The 17768-nt window shown below is 44.0% G+C and overlaps 1 protein-coding gene across 8 annotated transcripts in view; it reads right to left on the reverse strand.

Moving 5' to 3' along the window:
* The window catches only part of LOC140201862 (ankyrin-1-like), a 302101-nt gene that overhangs the window by 124002 nt on the left and 160331 nt on the right, over nt 1–17768 (reverse strand). For 7 of the 8 annotated variants that reach the window (XM_072266606.1, XM_072266605.1, XM_072266601.1 and 4 more), the window contains 3 exons: nt 17635–17733; nt 10524–10721; nt 8067–8165 (listed from right to left, as the gene is read on the reverse strand). In XM_072266606.1, the coding sequence (XP_072122707.1) occupies nt 8067–8165; nt 10524–10721; nt 17635–17733 (396 nt within the window). The remainder of the gene's footprint in view (nt 1–8066; nt 8166–10523; nt 10722–17634; nt 17734–17768) is intronic. The other variant, XM_072266608.1, reaches the window with a different exon arrangement.

Here is a 17768-nt window from a genome sequence, read left to right on the forward strand (position 1 = left end):
GACAGGTGTGAGAGGAGGAGATGGCCTCGTTTCTCAAGGTATAAAGACCCAACAACAATCCTGATGTAGAAAGCATTCTGTCCAGCTGCAACACACCTTGGTGTGGCAACTGCTCTGCCCAAGACGCAAGAAACTGCAAGATATTTGTGAAGGCAACCTGATCCAGTATGCAAACCAGCCTTTCCCTCCATTACACAACCTGTTGCCATAGGAACACAACCAAATAAAACAATGACCCCTCCCACCTTGGTCACTCACTCTCTAATTGGGCAGAAGGTACATGGGTTTGAGAGCATGGGTCACCAGACTCAAGGACAGCTTCTATCCCACTGGTATCTCTCAGAATCTTGAACAGACCTCTTATACACTAGAAGATGAACTTTTGATCTCCCAATCTATTTTGCCGTGGCCCTTGTACCTTATTTGTCTACTTGTACCGGACTTGCTTCTGTTACTGCTACACCATTGAAATGCAAGAGAAGATTGGTAGCTTGGTTTGACTGCTTGTCTGTAGGGTTGTTGTCTGAATCTTGAACGTAAGAAATAGGAGCAAGAGTAGGCCATCTGGCCTATCGAGCCTGCTCCGCCATTCAATAAGATCATGGCTGCTCTGGCCGTGGATTCATCTCCACCTACCTGCCTTTTCCCCATAACCCTTAATTCCCCTATTATGCGAAAATCTATCCAACCTTGTCTTAAATATATTTACTGAGGTAGCTTCCACTGCTTCACTGGGCAGAGAATTCCACAGATTCACCATTCTCCGGGAAAAGCAGTTCCTCCTCATCTCCATCCTAAATTTACTCCCCGAATCTTGAGGCTATGTCCCCTAATTCTCTTCTCACCTACCAGTGGAAACAACTTTCCTGCCTCTATCTTATCAATCCCTTACATAATTTTATACGTTTCTTTCAGATGCAAACGTTTCATCACCAGTCGAGGTGATATCGCCCGTGCACAACCTCTAGGCTTGGCGAACAACCCTACTGACAAACTGTTTGTACAGATAATTCCACCCCCCCCCCCACTCCCCACTCTGACCTTTAACGTCTTTTCACCTACCTATTACTCCCCCCCGGGTCACCTCCTCCTTCCCTTTCTCCTATGGGTCCACTCTCCTCAGATTCCTTCTTCTTCAGCCCTTGACCTTTCCCACCCACCTACCTTCACCTATCACCTTCCAGGTAGCCCCTTTCTTCCCTCCAGCACCTTTTTATTTTGGCATCTTCCCCCTTCCTTCTTACTCCTGATGAAGGGTCTTGCCCATCGACTGCTCATTCATTTCCATAGATGCTGCCTGAGCAGCTGGGTTCCTCCAGCATTCTGTATGTGTTGCTTTGGGTTTCCAAATTTTCATACTTTCTTGTGTTTAAAACAAACTTATACACTATATTCTGTATTCTGTTTGGTTCTACTACTTTGACATAATTATGTATGCCCTACTCTGTCTGAATGCAAGCAAAACTAAAGTTTTTTCACCGTATCTTGGTACATGTGACAATAATAAACCAATTACCACACCAAAAAGATAAACTCTTTCCTCCAACTTCAAAATGGTATCTGAAACGCAGGAGACTCTAAATGCTGAAATCCAGAGCAACACGCAAAAAGTGCTGGAGGAACTCAATAGGTCAGGAAATGAAGTTGACTGTTTGGGTCGAGACCCATTCTGATGAAGGGTCCACAGATGCTGACTGACCTACTGAGTTCAACCAGTATTTTGTGAGTGTTGCTCAATAGTTCTCTGTCCAAGTAACTCCCTTTCCCTACTGCTTTTGTGCAGGAATTTTAATATGTTTAAATGAAACTATCATTATTGCTGGTTTAAACCCTTTTATGATTAAAAGAAATACTTATTTAACTGAGAAGCCCTTCTAAGGAGTCAGTACCTCCTTTCCTCTACAAAAACCAAATTAGCAAATATTCACTTCATTTTAGTTTGTCCACTGATAGGTTCCTGTTGGCAGGTAAGGATGACAGAATGGTTTGTTTTATAAGTGATTATTGTCTATCTAAGTACTGCTTTCTGCTGACCTGTGACCACTATGTTTTACATTTTCTTTGGCCCAGTCAATAACTGTAATTTATTTATTGTATATGAGTCCTTTAGAGTAAAGTACAGACTCAATGGGCTGAATGGCCTAATTCTGCTCCTGTGTCTTATGGTCTTATGGCAGTGAAATCGAACTTCATGCATCAGTGATTGGAAGGATACTTGGTAGTGTGGAGGTGCAGAGGGATCTCAGGGTACATGTCCACAGATCCCTGAAAGTTGCCTCACAGGTGGTTAGGGTAGTTAAGAAAGCTTATGGGGTGTTAGCTTTCATAAGTCGAGGGATAGAGTTTAAGAGTCGCGATGTAATGGTGCAGCTCTATAAAACTCTGGTTAGGCCACACTTGGAGTACTGTGTCCAGTTCTGGTCACCTCACTATAGGAAGGATGTGGAAGCATTGGAAAGGGTTCAGAGGAGATTTACCAGGATGCTGCCTGGTTTAGAAAGTATGCATTATGATCAGAGATTAAGGGAGCTAGGGCTTTACTCTTTGGAGAGAAGGAGGATGAGAGGAGACAAGATAGAGGTGTACAAGATAATAAGAGGAATAGATAGAGTGGATAGCCAGCGCCTCTTCCCCAGGGCACCACTGTTCAATACAAGAGGACATGGCTTTAGGGTAAGGGGTGGGAAGTTCAAGGGGGATATTAGAGGAAGGTTTTTAACTCAGAGAGTGGTTGGTGTGTGGAATGCACTGCCTGAGTCAGTGGTGGAGGCAGATACACTAGTGAAGTTTAAGAGACTACTAGACAGGTATATGGAGGAATCTAAAGTGGGGGCTTATATGGGAGGCAGGGTTTGAGGGTCGGCACAACATTGTGGGCCGAAGGACCTGTACTGTGCTGTACTATTCTATGTTCTATATTCTATTGCCTGGCTTGTGCTCAGAGTGCAGGACCAGCTCTATGCATTTCACAAGAAAAGTGTCATTTGCATCATGTCTTATTGAATGAGTTAACACAATCACAGCAAGAAGATTTAGTGGGGCACCTAGCTTCTGTACAACTATTGTTTATATAAATGTAAGGTCCTATCCATCCTTGGATTTCACTAATGCCAGAGTGTGGCCCAATGTAACTAGAGAACCAACACCTGGATAGCCTACATCCCAAACATTATTAGGTAACCCTGGCCTCCAGTGGATGGTTTCCCCCTTTTCTCCAACCCACATGAATTGTGGTCCTCCCTATTTTGTTACCTTTCCCTTAACATATACGTGACAGGGTGGTGATAAGTCTCTACCAAATGAGGTGGAAGACGCTCCTTCCCTCTGCTAACCTGTGGGTCAGGCTAGGACAAAGTGCAGCACCTGCTTGGCCTCCCGATCAGGGTCATGTAAAGCCATGGGAGCAGATGGTAGATGGTCGTATGAGCAGCTGGTGCTTATCACGTCCTGGTTATGTGACCACTGACACCAGCCATTTCTTTGAGCCCCATTACTACCTCTCCAACATTATTTTCCTGCTGTCCAATATCCACTTTTGCCACTTTTTCACTCTTTGTATATCTGAAAAAACTTTTTGTATCTTCTTTTATATTATTGACTAGCTTACCTTCATATTTCATTTTTTCTTCATGGTATTTTTTTGGTTGCCTTCTGTTGGTTTTTAAAAGCTTCCCAGTCTTCTAAATTCCCACTAATTTTTGCTATATAATATGCCCTCTCTTTTGCTTTAACTTCCCTTGTCAGTCACGGTTGCCTCATCCTCCTTTTAGAATACTTCTTTATTTTATAGATGTATCTATCCTGTGCTTTCCAAATTGCACGCAGAAACTCCAGCTCTTGCTGTTCTGCCATCATCCCTACTAGTGTCCCCTTCCAATCAACTTTGGCCAGCTCCTCTCACATGCCTCTGTAATTCCCTTTATTTCACTGTAATACAGATATAACTGATTTTAGCTTCTCCCTCTCAAACTGCAGGTGAATTCTATCATATTATCATCACTGCCTCCTTGGGGTTTCATTACCTTAAGCTCCCTAATAAAATTAGTTCATGCCACAACACCCAATCCAGAATTTCCTTTTACCTAGTGGGCATAACCACAGCTACTCTAAAAAGATATCTCATAAGCATTCTACAAATCCCCTCTCTTGGGATCCAGCACCAACATGATTTTCCCAATCTACTTGCATATTGAAATGTCCCATGACTATCATAATATTACCCTTATTGCATGACTTTTCTATTTCCCATTGTTCAGAGGTCTGTATATAACTCTGATCAGGGGCTTGCTCAGTTTCTTAACTCTATCCACAAGGATTCTACATCTTCTGATCCTATATCATCCTTTCCTGAGAGCGGTAAGCGTAAAGGAGTTGGGCGCTTACTGTTCTGGTTAACAACAAGTGGCATAATCTTGGTCATATTACAATGGAGGAACGTGTTTGTAGACCGGATATTGAACTTTTTACTGTTGGACTTCGGCCATATTCCACTGAGATACAACACTGGGTGGCATGGGATGTCACTCCTGCCTGTAGACATCGAACTTGCAGCTCCTCCCGTGGAGGGTCAGACACCCTGAGCCAATAGACTGGTCCTGGACTTATTTCCACCTGGCATAGTTTGCATTTTGTTGTTTGATAGTTTGTGGTTTTTGTATTGCTATATTTATGCTCTATTCTTGGTTGGTGCGGCTGTAACGAAACCCAATTTTCCTCAGGATCAATAAAGTATCTATCTATCTATCTATCTAAGGATTTGATTTCGATTTTACTGACAGAACTACTCCACCTCCTTTGCCTACCTGGCCTGTCCTGCCGATACAAGGTGTATTCTTGGATGTTCAGCTCCCAACTATGATCTGCCTTCAGCCACGGCTCAGTGATGCCCACAACATCCTACCTGTCAATCTCCAACTGCACGACAAGATAATCTAACTTATTCCATATACTGCATGCATTGAAATATAGCATTTTCAATCCTGTATTCAACACCCTTTTTGATATTGCCCCCATGTTACACTTCAACTCATCCCACTGAATGCAATCATCTGTCTGTCCTTCCTCACAGTCTCACTACACACTGCATCTACTTGTAGACCAACCGCCTCATCCTCAGTCCTATCACTCTGATTCCCATTCTCCTGCCAATTTAGTTTAAACCCTCCCCAACAGCTTTAACAAATCAGCCTGCAAGGATATTGATCTCCCTCGGGTTCAGGTGTAACCCATCTTTTTTGTACAGGTCATACCTTCCCTAGAAGAGATCTCTGTGACCTAGAAATCTGAACCCCTGACCCTTGCACCAATTCCTCAGCCACTCATTCACCTATCTAGACCATCATCTTATTCCTGCCCTGAGTAACACGTGGCACTGGGAGTAATCAAGCGGTTACTACCTTGGAAAGTCCTGCTCTTCAGCCTCCTCCCTAACTTCCTATACTCACTGTGCAAGACCACTTTCTCCTTTCTACCTACTGTGTCTCATTGGTGCCAATGAGCCCCATGGCTTCTGGTTGCTCATTCTCCCACTTGAGAATCTTCTGCAGCCACCCTGAGACATCTTGGACCGTGACAACACTCCTGGCTTCTCTTTCGCGACCAGAGAATCTGGCGTCCATCCCCCTAACTATCGAGTCTACCGCTCTGCCTGACTTCACCCTTCCCCAGCTGAGCCTCAGAGCCAGCCACAGGGCTCCTGGCCTGACTGCTGCTACTGTGCCCTGATAGGTCACTCATCCCCAGCAGTATCCAAAGAGGTGTACTTGTGGCCGAGGGGTCTGGTCACAAGGGAAACTGTACTGACTGTTTACTCTCCCTACTTCTCCTGGTGGTCACCCATCCACTATGTGAAGCCTGCAAAGTAGTACTGACCACCTCAGTAAATGCCTCAGTTATGAAGTTTTCAGCCTCCCAGATGCATCCAGCTCCAGCTCCAGCTCCAGCATGTTTCTGGAATAGTCATAGTCATACTTTATTGATCCCGAGGGAAATTCGTTTTCGTTACAGTTGCACCATAAATAATTAAGTATTAATAAAACCATAAATAATTAAATAGTAATATGTAAATTATGCCAGGAAATAAGTCCAGGACCAGCCTATTGGCTCAGGATGTCTGACCCTCCAAGGAAGGAGTTGTAAAGTTTGATTGCCACAGGCGGGAATGACTTCCTATGATGCTCTGTGTTGCATCTCGGTGGAATGAGTCTCTGGCTGAATGTACTCCTGTGCCCAACCAGTACACTATGTAGTGGATGGGAGACATTGTCCAAGATGGCATGCAACTTGGACAGCATCCTCTTTTCAGACACCACCGTCAGACAGTCCAGTTCCATCCCCACAACATCACTGCCCTTACGAATGAGTTTGTTGATTCCGTTGGTGTCTGCTACCCTCAGCCTGCTGCCCCAGCACACAACAGCAAACATGATAGCACTGGCCATCACAGACTCATAGAACATGGAATGTGGGAGGAAACACATCCAATTACAAGAGATCGTACAAGCTCCTTATAGACAGCAGTGGGAACGCCTGATCTCTCACTGCTGGTGCTGTAAAGCATTGCACTAACTGCAATGCTACCCTGCCCCTTTTCCCCCCTCCTCTCTCACTGCTGACGCAGAACATGGACAATTCCTTCTCTCCACAGATGCCGCTCAATTCGTTGAGCTTCTCCGGAAGATCACGTGTTTCTCCATGTTCAGTCTCCTTGTACTTGCCCATTACCACGAATGTTTGCGTTTCCCCAGCAAGGTAGTTGATTGCACAGACACACAACAGGCTGCGGGTGCTTGAACCTGCAGCTTCATTCAAGATGCCGGAGTAACTCAGCAAATCAGACTGCACCTACACTCAGTGGCCACTTTATTAGGTACCTTTTATATCTAATGGGTTGGCGGGGTGGAGAAATGTCTCTATCCAAGGAGGTGTAAGGCGCTCCTTCCCTCCTCTAACCTGCAGGTCACCCTTGGTCACCTGCTTAGCTCCCCGATCAGGGTCACATAACATCATGGAAGCCGGTAGTGGATGGTTGTATGAGCAGCTGGTGCATATCACAAGTCCTGGTTATGTGACCACTGACACCAGGCAGACAATCTCTGAAGAGTATTGATAATGGCTGGGGTCACCCGTCTTGTAAAGACTCTGTCCAGAAAGAGGCAATGGAAAAAAAACTTCAGCAGAAAATTTTGCCAAGAATAATCATGTCAAGCGAGAAGGAAGACTACGCTTGCCCACGTCATATGACTTGACATTTAATGATGATGACGATAATTACTCCTGATAAAGTGGCCACTGTGTGTATGGCTGTGGTCTCCTGCTGTTGTAGCCCATCCACTTCAAGGTTCAACGAGATGCTCTTCTGCACAACACTGTTGTAACACGTGTTTATCTGAGTTGCTGTCACCTTCCAGTCAGCTTGAACCAGTCCAGCCATTCTCCTCTGACATCTCTAGGTAATAAAGTGTTTTCATCCACAGAACTATTGCTTTCTCGATGTTCTTTTTAGTTTTTTTACACCATTCTTTGTAAGCTCTAGAGGCTGTTGTGCATGAAAATCCCAGAAGGTGAGCGGTTTCTGAGATATCAAACTATCCCATCTGGCACCACCAATCATTACACAGTCAAAATCATTTAGATTACATTTCTTCCCCATTCTGATGTTTGCTCTGAACAACAACTGACCTCTTGACCATGTCTACATGCTTTTATGCACTGAGTTGCTGCTGTATGATTGGCTGATTAAATACTTGCAGTAATGGGCAGGTGTACAGATGTACCTGATAAAGTAGCTACTGAATGTATAAAAGCCAATGGGCAGTCAATGTTTCGGGTTGAGTCCCTTCTAATGAACTGATGAAGTCCAGTTAAAAGGTCTTGACCTGAAATGGTGACTGCCCAGTTTTCTCCACAGATGCTGCCTGACCTGCTGAGATCCTCCAGCATCTCATAGATTTTTTTATTATATAGTATTGAACCAATGTGGTCTAAACTCCAACTGTTGGAGAACATCTGATGCTGGTCCACAGACTGAAGCGATATAATGTGGTCTGTTTGGAATGTAAAGTTACCTTTCCTGCAGCGTTGGGCTGACCTCCTCGCCGAAGCAGCAGCTCCATAACTTGCCCTTTACCGTACTTGGCAGCGACATGGATTGGGGTAAACCCTTTCTGCGGACAGACAGACAGCATGTCAGACCACTACGGGCACATGCAGAAGAGTAAAGATTAGCTTTATTTGTCGCACATGCGGTGAAATATACAGTGAAATGTGGCATTTGTGTCAAATCAAATCACGAGGCTTATGCTGGGCCTGCACGTCTGCCGCGATTCCAGCGCCAACATAACATGCCCACGATTCACTAATGTTAACCATACGCCTTTGGAATGTGGGAGGACACCAGAGAATCCAGAGGAAACCCATGCAGATATGGAGAGAACATACAAACTCCTTATAGACAATGGTAGGAATCAAACCCTGCCTGCACTGTAATAGCGTTTGGCTAACTGCTAAGCTCCTGTGCCATTCTCACATCCCAGTTATTGCTGTGGAAGCTAGCTGGCTGTCCATGTCAGCTAATCCCACCTGTTCCTCAACCGGATGGCAGCAGACCTACAGGGAGTTATTCCCTTGGAGCGCACTGCTGAGTTCAGACCTGCCTGCCCCACATTTGCTTTATTTCAATAAAAACTTTATTCAGGAAGGATGGGGAGTGGGGTGGTGTGGTGCATGTTCTCCTGCCTACATCAAAAGTGTTGAGGTTGAGAAGGTCGAGAGCTTCAAGTTCCTAGGTGTGAACATCCTGGTCCAGTCACATTTATTTTACATCCAAGAAAGCTCACCATCACTTCTACTTCAGCATGTCCCTGTCAACTCTTACCAGCTTTTATCTCTACACGATAGAAACTGTTCTGTCTGAATGCATAACGGCTTGGTATGACCACTGCTCTGCATGTTACCACAAGAAACTGCAGAGAGTTGTGGGCAGTACAGCACATCACAGGAGCCAGCCTCCCCTCTATGGACTCTGCCTCAGTAAACCAACCAGGATAATCAAACATTCCGCCCACCCCGGATATCCTCTCCTCTTCTCCCCTCTCCCCTCAGGCAGAAGATACAAAAGCCTGAAAACACATATCCCCAGTCTTCCATCCACTGTTACCAGGTTCTTGAGCAGACCTTTTGTGCAACATGACGCATTCTTGTCTTCAGAATCTACCTCGTTATGATCTTGCATTTTACTGTACTGCACCAGCCTCCATTGTACCTTCAAGGAGCAGTGCCTCAAAAAGGCAGCGTCCGTCATTAAGGACCCCCACCACCCAGGACATGCACTCTTCTCATTGCTACCATCACGGAGAAGGTCCAGGAGCCTGAAGACACACACTCAACGATTCAGGAACAACTTCTTCCCTCTGTACCCATGAACAATACTTTTTGATCTCTTGTCTTTTTGTGCAAATGATTTAATTTAACTATTTTATCTATATATATATATATATATATATATATAAATTAATTTATTAAATAATATATAAAAAAGTAATTCACAGTTTTTTCCTCTCTATTCTCATGTATTGCATTGTACTGCTGCCGCCAAGTTAACAAATTTCACAACGTGTGCTGGTGATATTAAATCTGATTCTGATTCTGAGCTTTTATATTTCCAGCCCACTGTTATTACACTTTATTTATCATTGTTATTATTTTACCTGATTCTAGCTCAATGCACTGTGTAATGATTTGATTTGTATGAACAGTAAGCAAGACAAGTCTTTCACTGCATCTCAGTATGTGTGACAATAATAGACTAATACCAATACACAAGCTGTAAACACAGTCATTTTTTTTACATTCTTAGTGTCACTTGGTCACAATATTAAATAGGGTTAACATAGTATTTTTTTAAACCATAGCACCCTTGCCACTGTTGCGGCACCCTGGGATGAGGTATCCCTTTCAATGCTCGAGGGGCTTCACCATCTGACTTAGCCCCTCCACGTCTAGTAGCAGGCAGACCTACCCCATACTTTCCATGGTCTCCTCCTCAGACCGGGGGAGGCAGGAGCCATTTGTGACACAGTAACACAGCCCCAGTTGCAGTCAGCTTCCAAGCTGGAGAGGCATGGTAGTGTGTTGGTTAGCACAACACTTTATTGTACAGGCGACCCGGGTTCAATTCCTGCTGCTGCCTGTAAGAGGTTTGTACGTTCTCCCAGTGACAGCGTGGGTTCGTCTGGGTGCTCCGGTTTCCTCCCACAGTCCAAAGACGTACCGGTTGGTAGATGAATTGATCATTGTAAGTTGTCCCTTGATTAGGGTAGGATTAAATTGGGGGGTTGCTGGGTGGTGCAGCTCGAAGGGCTGGAAGGCCCTATTCCACACTGTATCTCAATAAATACATAAAGTTCTGTAAATAGAGCTGTGTGCCTTTGTGTCACAATCAGGACTGACTTTACCCAGAATGGAGGTCCATTCCACCTTTCTTCACCTGCTTGAATGCACTGGTTGATAACTTGCCCACATACCTTTGTCATTCTGGTCTGTGAGGCTCCGTGGTCAAGCAGGACCTCTGCGACTTCAACATGCCCCTCCCGTGAGGCGATATGCAGGGGCGTATGGCCTGCAGTAGTCGCTGATTTCGGGCACGCTCCATTCTCCAGCAAAAGCTTGACGACCTCCAGGTGGCCCAGGCGAGCAGCACAGTGCAGAGGAGTCTGGTCGTCCTGTGTGGGGCAGACAGGTGGTGACGGAGACTTTATAGTAGACCTTGTGGAGAGAGGCACCTGCTATCTTGGAAAAGTAGCCAGCATAATCAGAGACCCCTCCCAGCCTGGACATCCTGTCTTCTCCCCTCTGCAATCGGGCAGAAGATGCACAAGTTTGTGAATAGACATCACCAAGGTCAAGATCAACACACACACACACAGAAAATGCTTGAGCAACACACACAAAATGCTGGAGGAACTGAGCAAGTCAGGTTCTATAAAAGGGAGTACACTGTTGGCGTTCTGGGCCGAGACCCTTCAATAGGACTCTGCATTTTACCTGATCCTGTAGTTCCTCCAGCATTTTGTGTGTGTTGCTCAAGATTTTCAGCATCTGCAGAATCTTGTCTCTTTATGAAATGCTGGAGGAACTCAATGGCCAGCCAGCATCTATGGAGGAAAAAGAACAGTCAACGTTTCAGACTGAGACCCTTGGCCCGAACATTGAATGTCATTTCCCTCCATAGATGCTGCCTGACTTGCTGAGTTCCTCCAGCATTTTGTGTGTGTTGATCCAGATTTTCAGCAACTGCAGAATCTCTTGTGTCTCTAGCAGGCTTAAGGACAGCTTCTATCCTGCCCTTTCCTAGTTATCAAACAGATCTCTTGTACCATAAAGATGAACACAACCTCACAATCTATCTTGCACTTTAGTTGTCTGCCTGCACTGCACTATCTCTGCAGGTCTAACTCTATACCAATATACAGGTTCCTTAAGGCTGTTATAACCGGGGGTGGTATTGGGGATAATCTCCCACTACCTATTAAATGCTCCCAATGGCGTGTGACTTAACCAGGCTCTAACAACCAAATCCAGCTCCTGGTCTTCAGGAGTGAACCCCAAGGGAAAAATCCAGAGCTGAAGTCCCCAATGTTGAGTTCAACGCTGCCTGGCAACTCCTTCCACACACCTGACGCCAAACTGCATCAGCCTCTGCCACACCTTTGGGTATATTATTTAATTATTTATGGTTTTATATTGCTATATTTATACTGTATTGGTTGGTGCAACTGTAACGAAACCCAGTTTCCCTCGGGATCAATAAAGTATGTCTATCTTTCAGATATGTGGAGAGGGGGAGCTTGCTACATGGACAACGGCTTGCTCTTTATATTGCACTGTCTTGGCTTGTGTATCTAGACAGCTAGGAATACAACGTCCATGGTTGACCGTGATCCACAGAGGCCTCTGGATACAGTACATTTCACTCTCTTATTGCATTTCCCTTTGTACTATCTCAATCTACTGATAGTTTTAAATGATCTGTATGAGTGGCAGGCAAAGCAAAGAATTTTACTCTATCGGTAGATGTGATTATCACGAACCAATCGCCAGATTTTATGTAGGAAATGAAATTTGATCAACACAACTAGGTACTGTGACTTTGGGACCATAGGAAGTGACATCCTTGCCTGCCACTGAACTTTATGTACAGTACTGCGCAAAAGCACATTTGTATACTTTGTGCTCCTAAGACTTTTGCACACTGTTGTAATTTTAGTTATTGCAGTGTATTGCAGCTGCTGCAAAAAAACAAATTTCATGATCTATGGCACCATGTCTGAGGCTCATATATGTACAGCCAGAGTGCCTAAGACTTTTGCACAGTACTGTGGTAATTTTAGATATTGCAGTGTATGGCAGCTGCTGCAAAAAAACAAATTTTGTGATCTATGGCACCGTGCAAAAGTCTGAGGCTCATATATGTACAGCCAGAGTGCCTAAGACTTTTGCACAGTACTGTTGTAATTTTACGTATTGAACTGTACTGCTGCTGCAAAAAACAAAATTCATGACATATGTGAGTGATGCTCAACCTGATTCTGATATGGGTCTGTATTGCGGACTGAGAGTGGGAAGGGGTCAGGGAGAGGGGAATCATGGTTGGGAAAAGGGGAAGGGAGAGGGGAGAGAGTGGGAAGCACCAGAGGGACATTCTGTAATGATCAATAAACCACTTGTTTGGAATCAAATGACCTTGCCTGGCATTTCAGGTCTGGCTGTGTGTGCACCCACACACCATCCCCTGCCTCCAGCCCTCCCTCTCTGCCACCTGTCCCACACTCCTCCTGTGGCGTTCCACCCTCAGCATTCCCATCATCCTTTGCTCCTGCCAGATTTACAAAATCACTCTGCATTCCACATTGTCAAAACCAGCACTGTGTAAAAGCCTTAGACACCCTAGCTACAGTGTATATATGTGCCTAAGACTTTTGCACAGTACAGTAATTTTGTGAAGTTGGTTTCCTTATGGCATGGATACCAATCAACCTTGCCATAATCATTGGGGATTGGCCAGTTTCTCAGTAGCTTGATGCCTTAACCACTCATCCAAAATCGGAAATCAACTATTATGTATGTTCAATTTTATTATTTCAACTTGCAATTGGAGCTAGATACTTAAACTTTTGTTTTACAGATTTTGTTTTAGTTTTATCTTTCAATGTCTTTTATCTATCTGAATTTGAATGTTCTCTGTCTTGAAAAAGTCATTGGCTAATGATTCTTCAACCTGATTGGTTAACTTTCTTTCCCTGTCCATTCTTTTCCCTGACACGCCAGTCAGGGTGCAGTGTTGCACGTTGATTCCCCAGCCTTCAGAGAGGTCCATCACTAAACACAGTTCTAAATTAATCCACAATTGTAACAACATACAGCAAAGTCAAGCCCAATGTTCTAAGTGTAACTCATACCGTGTGATAAACAGGGGCAGGGCATTTCTCAGTCCATCTGTTTGTTTAGATTATGTTCATAGGACCCAATGATTGAAGGGAAATTCTCACAACTTCCTATCATCACACTGTGATTGTTGAGAAGGGTATTGGAAAAGGGATAGATTTATCAAGATGTCATCAAAGGGGGAAACCATTGGGCTTGTCCAGAAGAGATGACAAGACCGAAACTTCTGGATTGTAGTTTCAGTACTTACAAGAATTGTTCATTGCCTATTTTACCTGTAAATAATGAGTTTTCATACAATATGCATTGGTGGAACAGACATATAGCAACAGCAACAACGAGTTATACCAAGGGATAGAAATAGTGTCCTTGGAAAGTCATAATGTTGTAGGTGGGAGCATTGACTTTAGATTTGACTATGGGGGGGGGGGCAGGGGACGAGCTTTGTCTCAGCCAGCAATAAATGTGGTAAGGAAGGAGAACCTTTCAATCCAATAAACTGATATGGATAGATAGATGAGGGACTATGTTGTTACCTAATTGCCACCGATTCCTCATTTGACTGCAGACTGGACACAAGTTGTTGATGAGGCAAAGGGGATAATCCATCAATAGACTAAACATACAAAAATTATTGAAACATGCTGATAAAGCAAATGAAATACTGAATGGTTCAGACTCTTGGGATAAGTTTTGGAATTGGGAATCGAATGTTCAAATGCATCCATGGGCAAGGATAGTATTGTATGCTGTGGTAATATCAATCTTATGTATGATGATAATGGCATTGTTAATGTATATCAATCTTATGTATGATGATAATGGCATTGTTAATGTATATCACCTTAGAAGGTGACAGGCCAAAGTTGTGCAAAAGGAAGAGGATGGCAGTTTTGTAAAACAGAGGAGATGATTGCCTGTATACAGAGTGTATGAATTCAGTAAGTAGATGGTACCATTATCTTTGTATAATGTAAATGTTGCATACCTGCTGGGGATTCATGGCCACCTATGAGTAGCCAACAGAATAGAGGAGGCTCGTGATCCTAAGATAAATAGGAGGGAGATGTTGGTCAAAAAGAACTACAGTCTGCAAATCAGCGAATTCGAATGAATCAAAGAATGTGGAAGCAGACGGGCCAATTGCCTTTGTTCTTGCCATGAGGGAGGAGATAGAGGCTACTATTTTATGAAAATATCTCTCCATTTTGTGAGATGAAGTCACTTGGCTTGATCAGTGTTTTCAAGTCGAGATAATGATGCTCCAAGTAATCTGCTGTACTAGAGATCACTTCCAAATAAAAAGTTATTTGTGAGGTGTTCTTTGATTAGATATAACGTGCAGGTTTATGACTATTGGGGTCTGTATCTGTTGTGTGTTTCAAGCTGTTTAGTAAGTGAGAATACAGAGCCATAAATTACCGATTGTTGCTTGCTGGGAAGAGAGCAATAAATGGATGCTAGCTTGGAAAAGAGCCAATAAAAAGGTGTTAAAAGTCAGACATATGACCAATAGATATGACACTGGAATGCAATGTTTGAATTGGCAAGAAATAAGTGTAAAAATAGAGTTTTTCACATACAAGAGGGCATTGACTCTGCAGGAGATTCACCATCATGGATGTGAGGTGCCCCACGGACATAGAGAGTCAAAACGGGACGACAAAAAACATGTGGCCAGCAACAAAAACTCCCCTTTAAACTGGTATCTTTTCTCGTCTTTGACTGTTCATGGAAGGTCAGGAAAACTTAGTAGGTGTGCATACATTTATTTGGTTGTGTAAGTTTAGGTGTTCTTCTGTTGAGGCAATAAAGGTACTTATCAGATATTACAGGTTCTCTGGGTGCCTCCCTGATCATTATTACAAGGGGTGATTCTTGTAACAGCACAATTTCCTGCCATCGGAGTAGGAGGCAGGGAAGAAATGAGCAGAGATAATTCAGCTCTTTTCCATACCTTTCCATAGAAATTGATATTAAAAAAAGGACAAAATGCTATGCGCATGATCAAAAAATATTGCAAACGGCTTGAAGCAAAACTCTTGCAAGTAATCTCAACATTATTTAAAAAGCACAACTCTAAGTAAAAAAAGAATGCACAGGAGTGACAAAGATTTGAAAGACAGGGCATTGTAACTTAAAGTTCCAAATATTCTGAACAGACACGAATACACACACACACACCTCTGCACCAACATTTGGACATATACTTGCACACCCAGTCTCTTCATGATGCGCATACGTGCATGATCCTGCACATATAATACTTAGGCGCATATATAACTAGGGTGCCTAAGACTTTTGCATAGTACTGTAGTAATTTAATTATATAGTGAGATGCAGTGCGGATAAAGGCCCTTCCAGACCTTTGAGCTGTGCTGCCCAGCAATCCCACAATTTAACCCTAGCCTAATCACGGGGCAACTTACAATGACCGATTAACCTACTGACCAGTATATCTTTGGACTGTGGAAGGAAACCTGAGCACCCGGAGGAAGCCCATGCGGTCACGAAGAGAACGTACAAGCTCGTTACAGGCAGCGGTAGGAATTGAACCCGGGTTGCTAGTACTACGCTACCGTGCCGCCTGCTTTTGTTGTGAATGCTGCTTCTAAGTGCCCGTGTGAATGCCCGTAAAAAGGCGAATATCAGGATAGCATATGCAGACATAGTACTGTACAAAAGACAGTGCACATATATATAGCTAGGATGCTAGAGACTTTTGTACAGTACTGTAGTAATTTTATGTATTGCACTGTACTGTGCTGCTGCTGCTGCAAAAAAGTTCATGACATTTGTGAGTGATGATAAACCTGATTCTGATATGGATCTCTATTTTGGACTGAGGGGGCAGGGAGAGGGGAATCATGGTTGGGAAAAGGGAATGGAAGAGGGGAGGAATGGGAAGCACTAGAGAGACCTTCTGTGAAGATCAATAAATCGATTGTTTAGAATCAAATTACCTTGCCTGGTGTCTCAGGGCTGGTTGTGTCTGTGCCCATGCCACCCACACCCTGGCACTCCTTCTCTGACACTGGTCCCACACTCCTCCAGCAACACTCCATACTCCAACATTCTTTGCTCACGCTAGATTTACAAACTCTCTGTTCCACATTGGGAAATACAGTATTGTGCAAACGGCTTAGGCACCCCAGCTGTATATATGTGCCCAAGACTTTTGCAAAGTACAGTACTGTAGATGTGCTTATTAATGATTCTTCAGCCTGGTTGGTTACCTTGCTCTCCCTGTCCTTACTTTTCCCAGATATGCCTCCCCACATTTACATACACACACCAGCCACTTTATTAGCTTGCTCCTTTACCTAATAAAGTGGCCACTGAGTGTATGTCTATAATCTTCTGCTGTAGACCAGTCACTTCAAGGTTTGACATGTTGTGCATTCAGAGACACTGTTCTCCACACCACTGTTGAAATGTGTGGTTATCTGAGTTACTGTCGCCTTCCTGTCATTTTGAACCAGTCTGGCATTTCTCCTCTGTCACCTCTCATTAACAAGGCATTTTCGCCCACAGCACTGTTACTCATTGGACGCTTTGTTTTTGTTTATCGCACCATTCCCTGTAAACTCTAGACACTGTTGTGCATGCAAATCACAGGAGATCAGCAGTTTCTGAGGTACTCAAACCACGCCGTCTGGCACCAACAATCATTCCACGGTCAAAGCCACTTGATCACATGTCTTGCTCATTCTGGTGTTTGGTCTGAAGAACAGCTGAACCTCGTGACCATGCCTGCACGCTTTTAAGCATTGAGTTGCTGGCACATGATTGGCTGATTAGCGATTTGCATTAACGAGCTGGTGTGCAGGTGCACCAAATAAAGTGGCCACGGAGTATATGCAAGCACACACACGTGCCATGCGAATATCCAATTAAATATCTGATTACATAATTCAGATATACTTGCAGATTCAGATGCCCTCAGTCTCTCTCACCGGCACAGATGCCTGCACAAAATACCTGCCGCACCGCAGATACTCAATAGTTGTCTATGCACACGTGCACATACATACACAAACAATATATGCGTGCACGCACCCCCACACTCAATATGTGTGCATGCATGCATACACATACACCCAATATATGTGCATCCACACATATATAGACACACATACACCATCCTACATCCCCCTGTGCCTAAACATGGATCTCATCCTTCCAACTCACTTTGGCTTTGGCATCGACTTGAGCCTTGTTTTGGAGTAAGAACCGTGCCACCTCAGTCTGGCCCGCTCTTGCTGCCATGTGCAACGGAGTCTCTACTTTCTGCAGCAAATGAAACAAAACAGGAAACAGAAAAT

The sequence above is a fragment of the Mobula birostris genome, chromosome 8, assembly GCF_030028105.1.
Source record: "Mobula birostris isolate sMobBir1 chromosome 8, sMobBir1.hap1, whole genome shotgun sequence".
Taxonomy (NCBI): Eukaryota; Metazoa; Chordata; class Chondrichthyes; order Myliobatiformes; family Myliobatidae; genus Mobula; species Mobula birostris.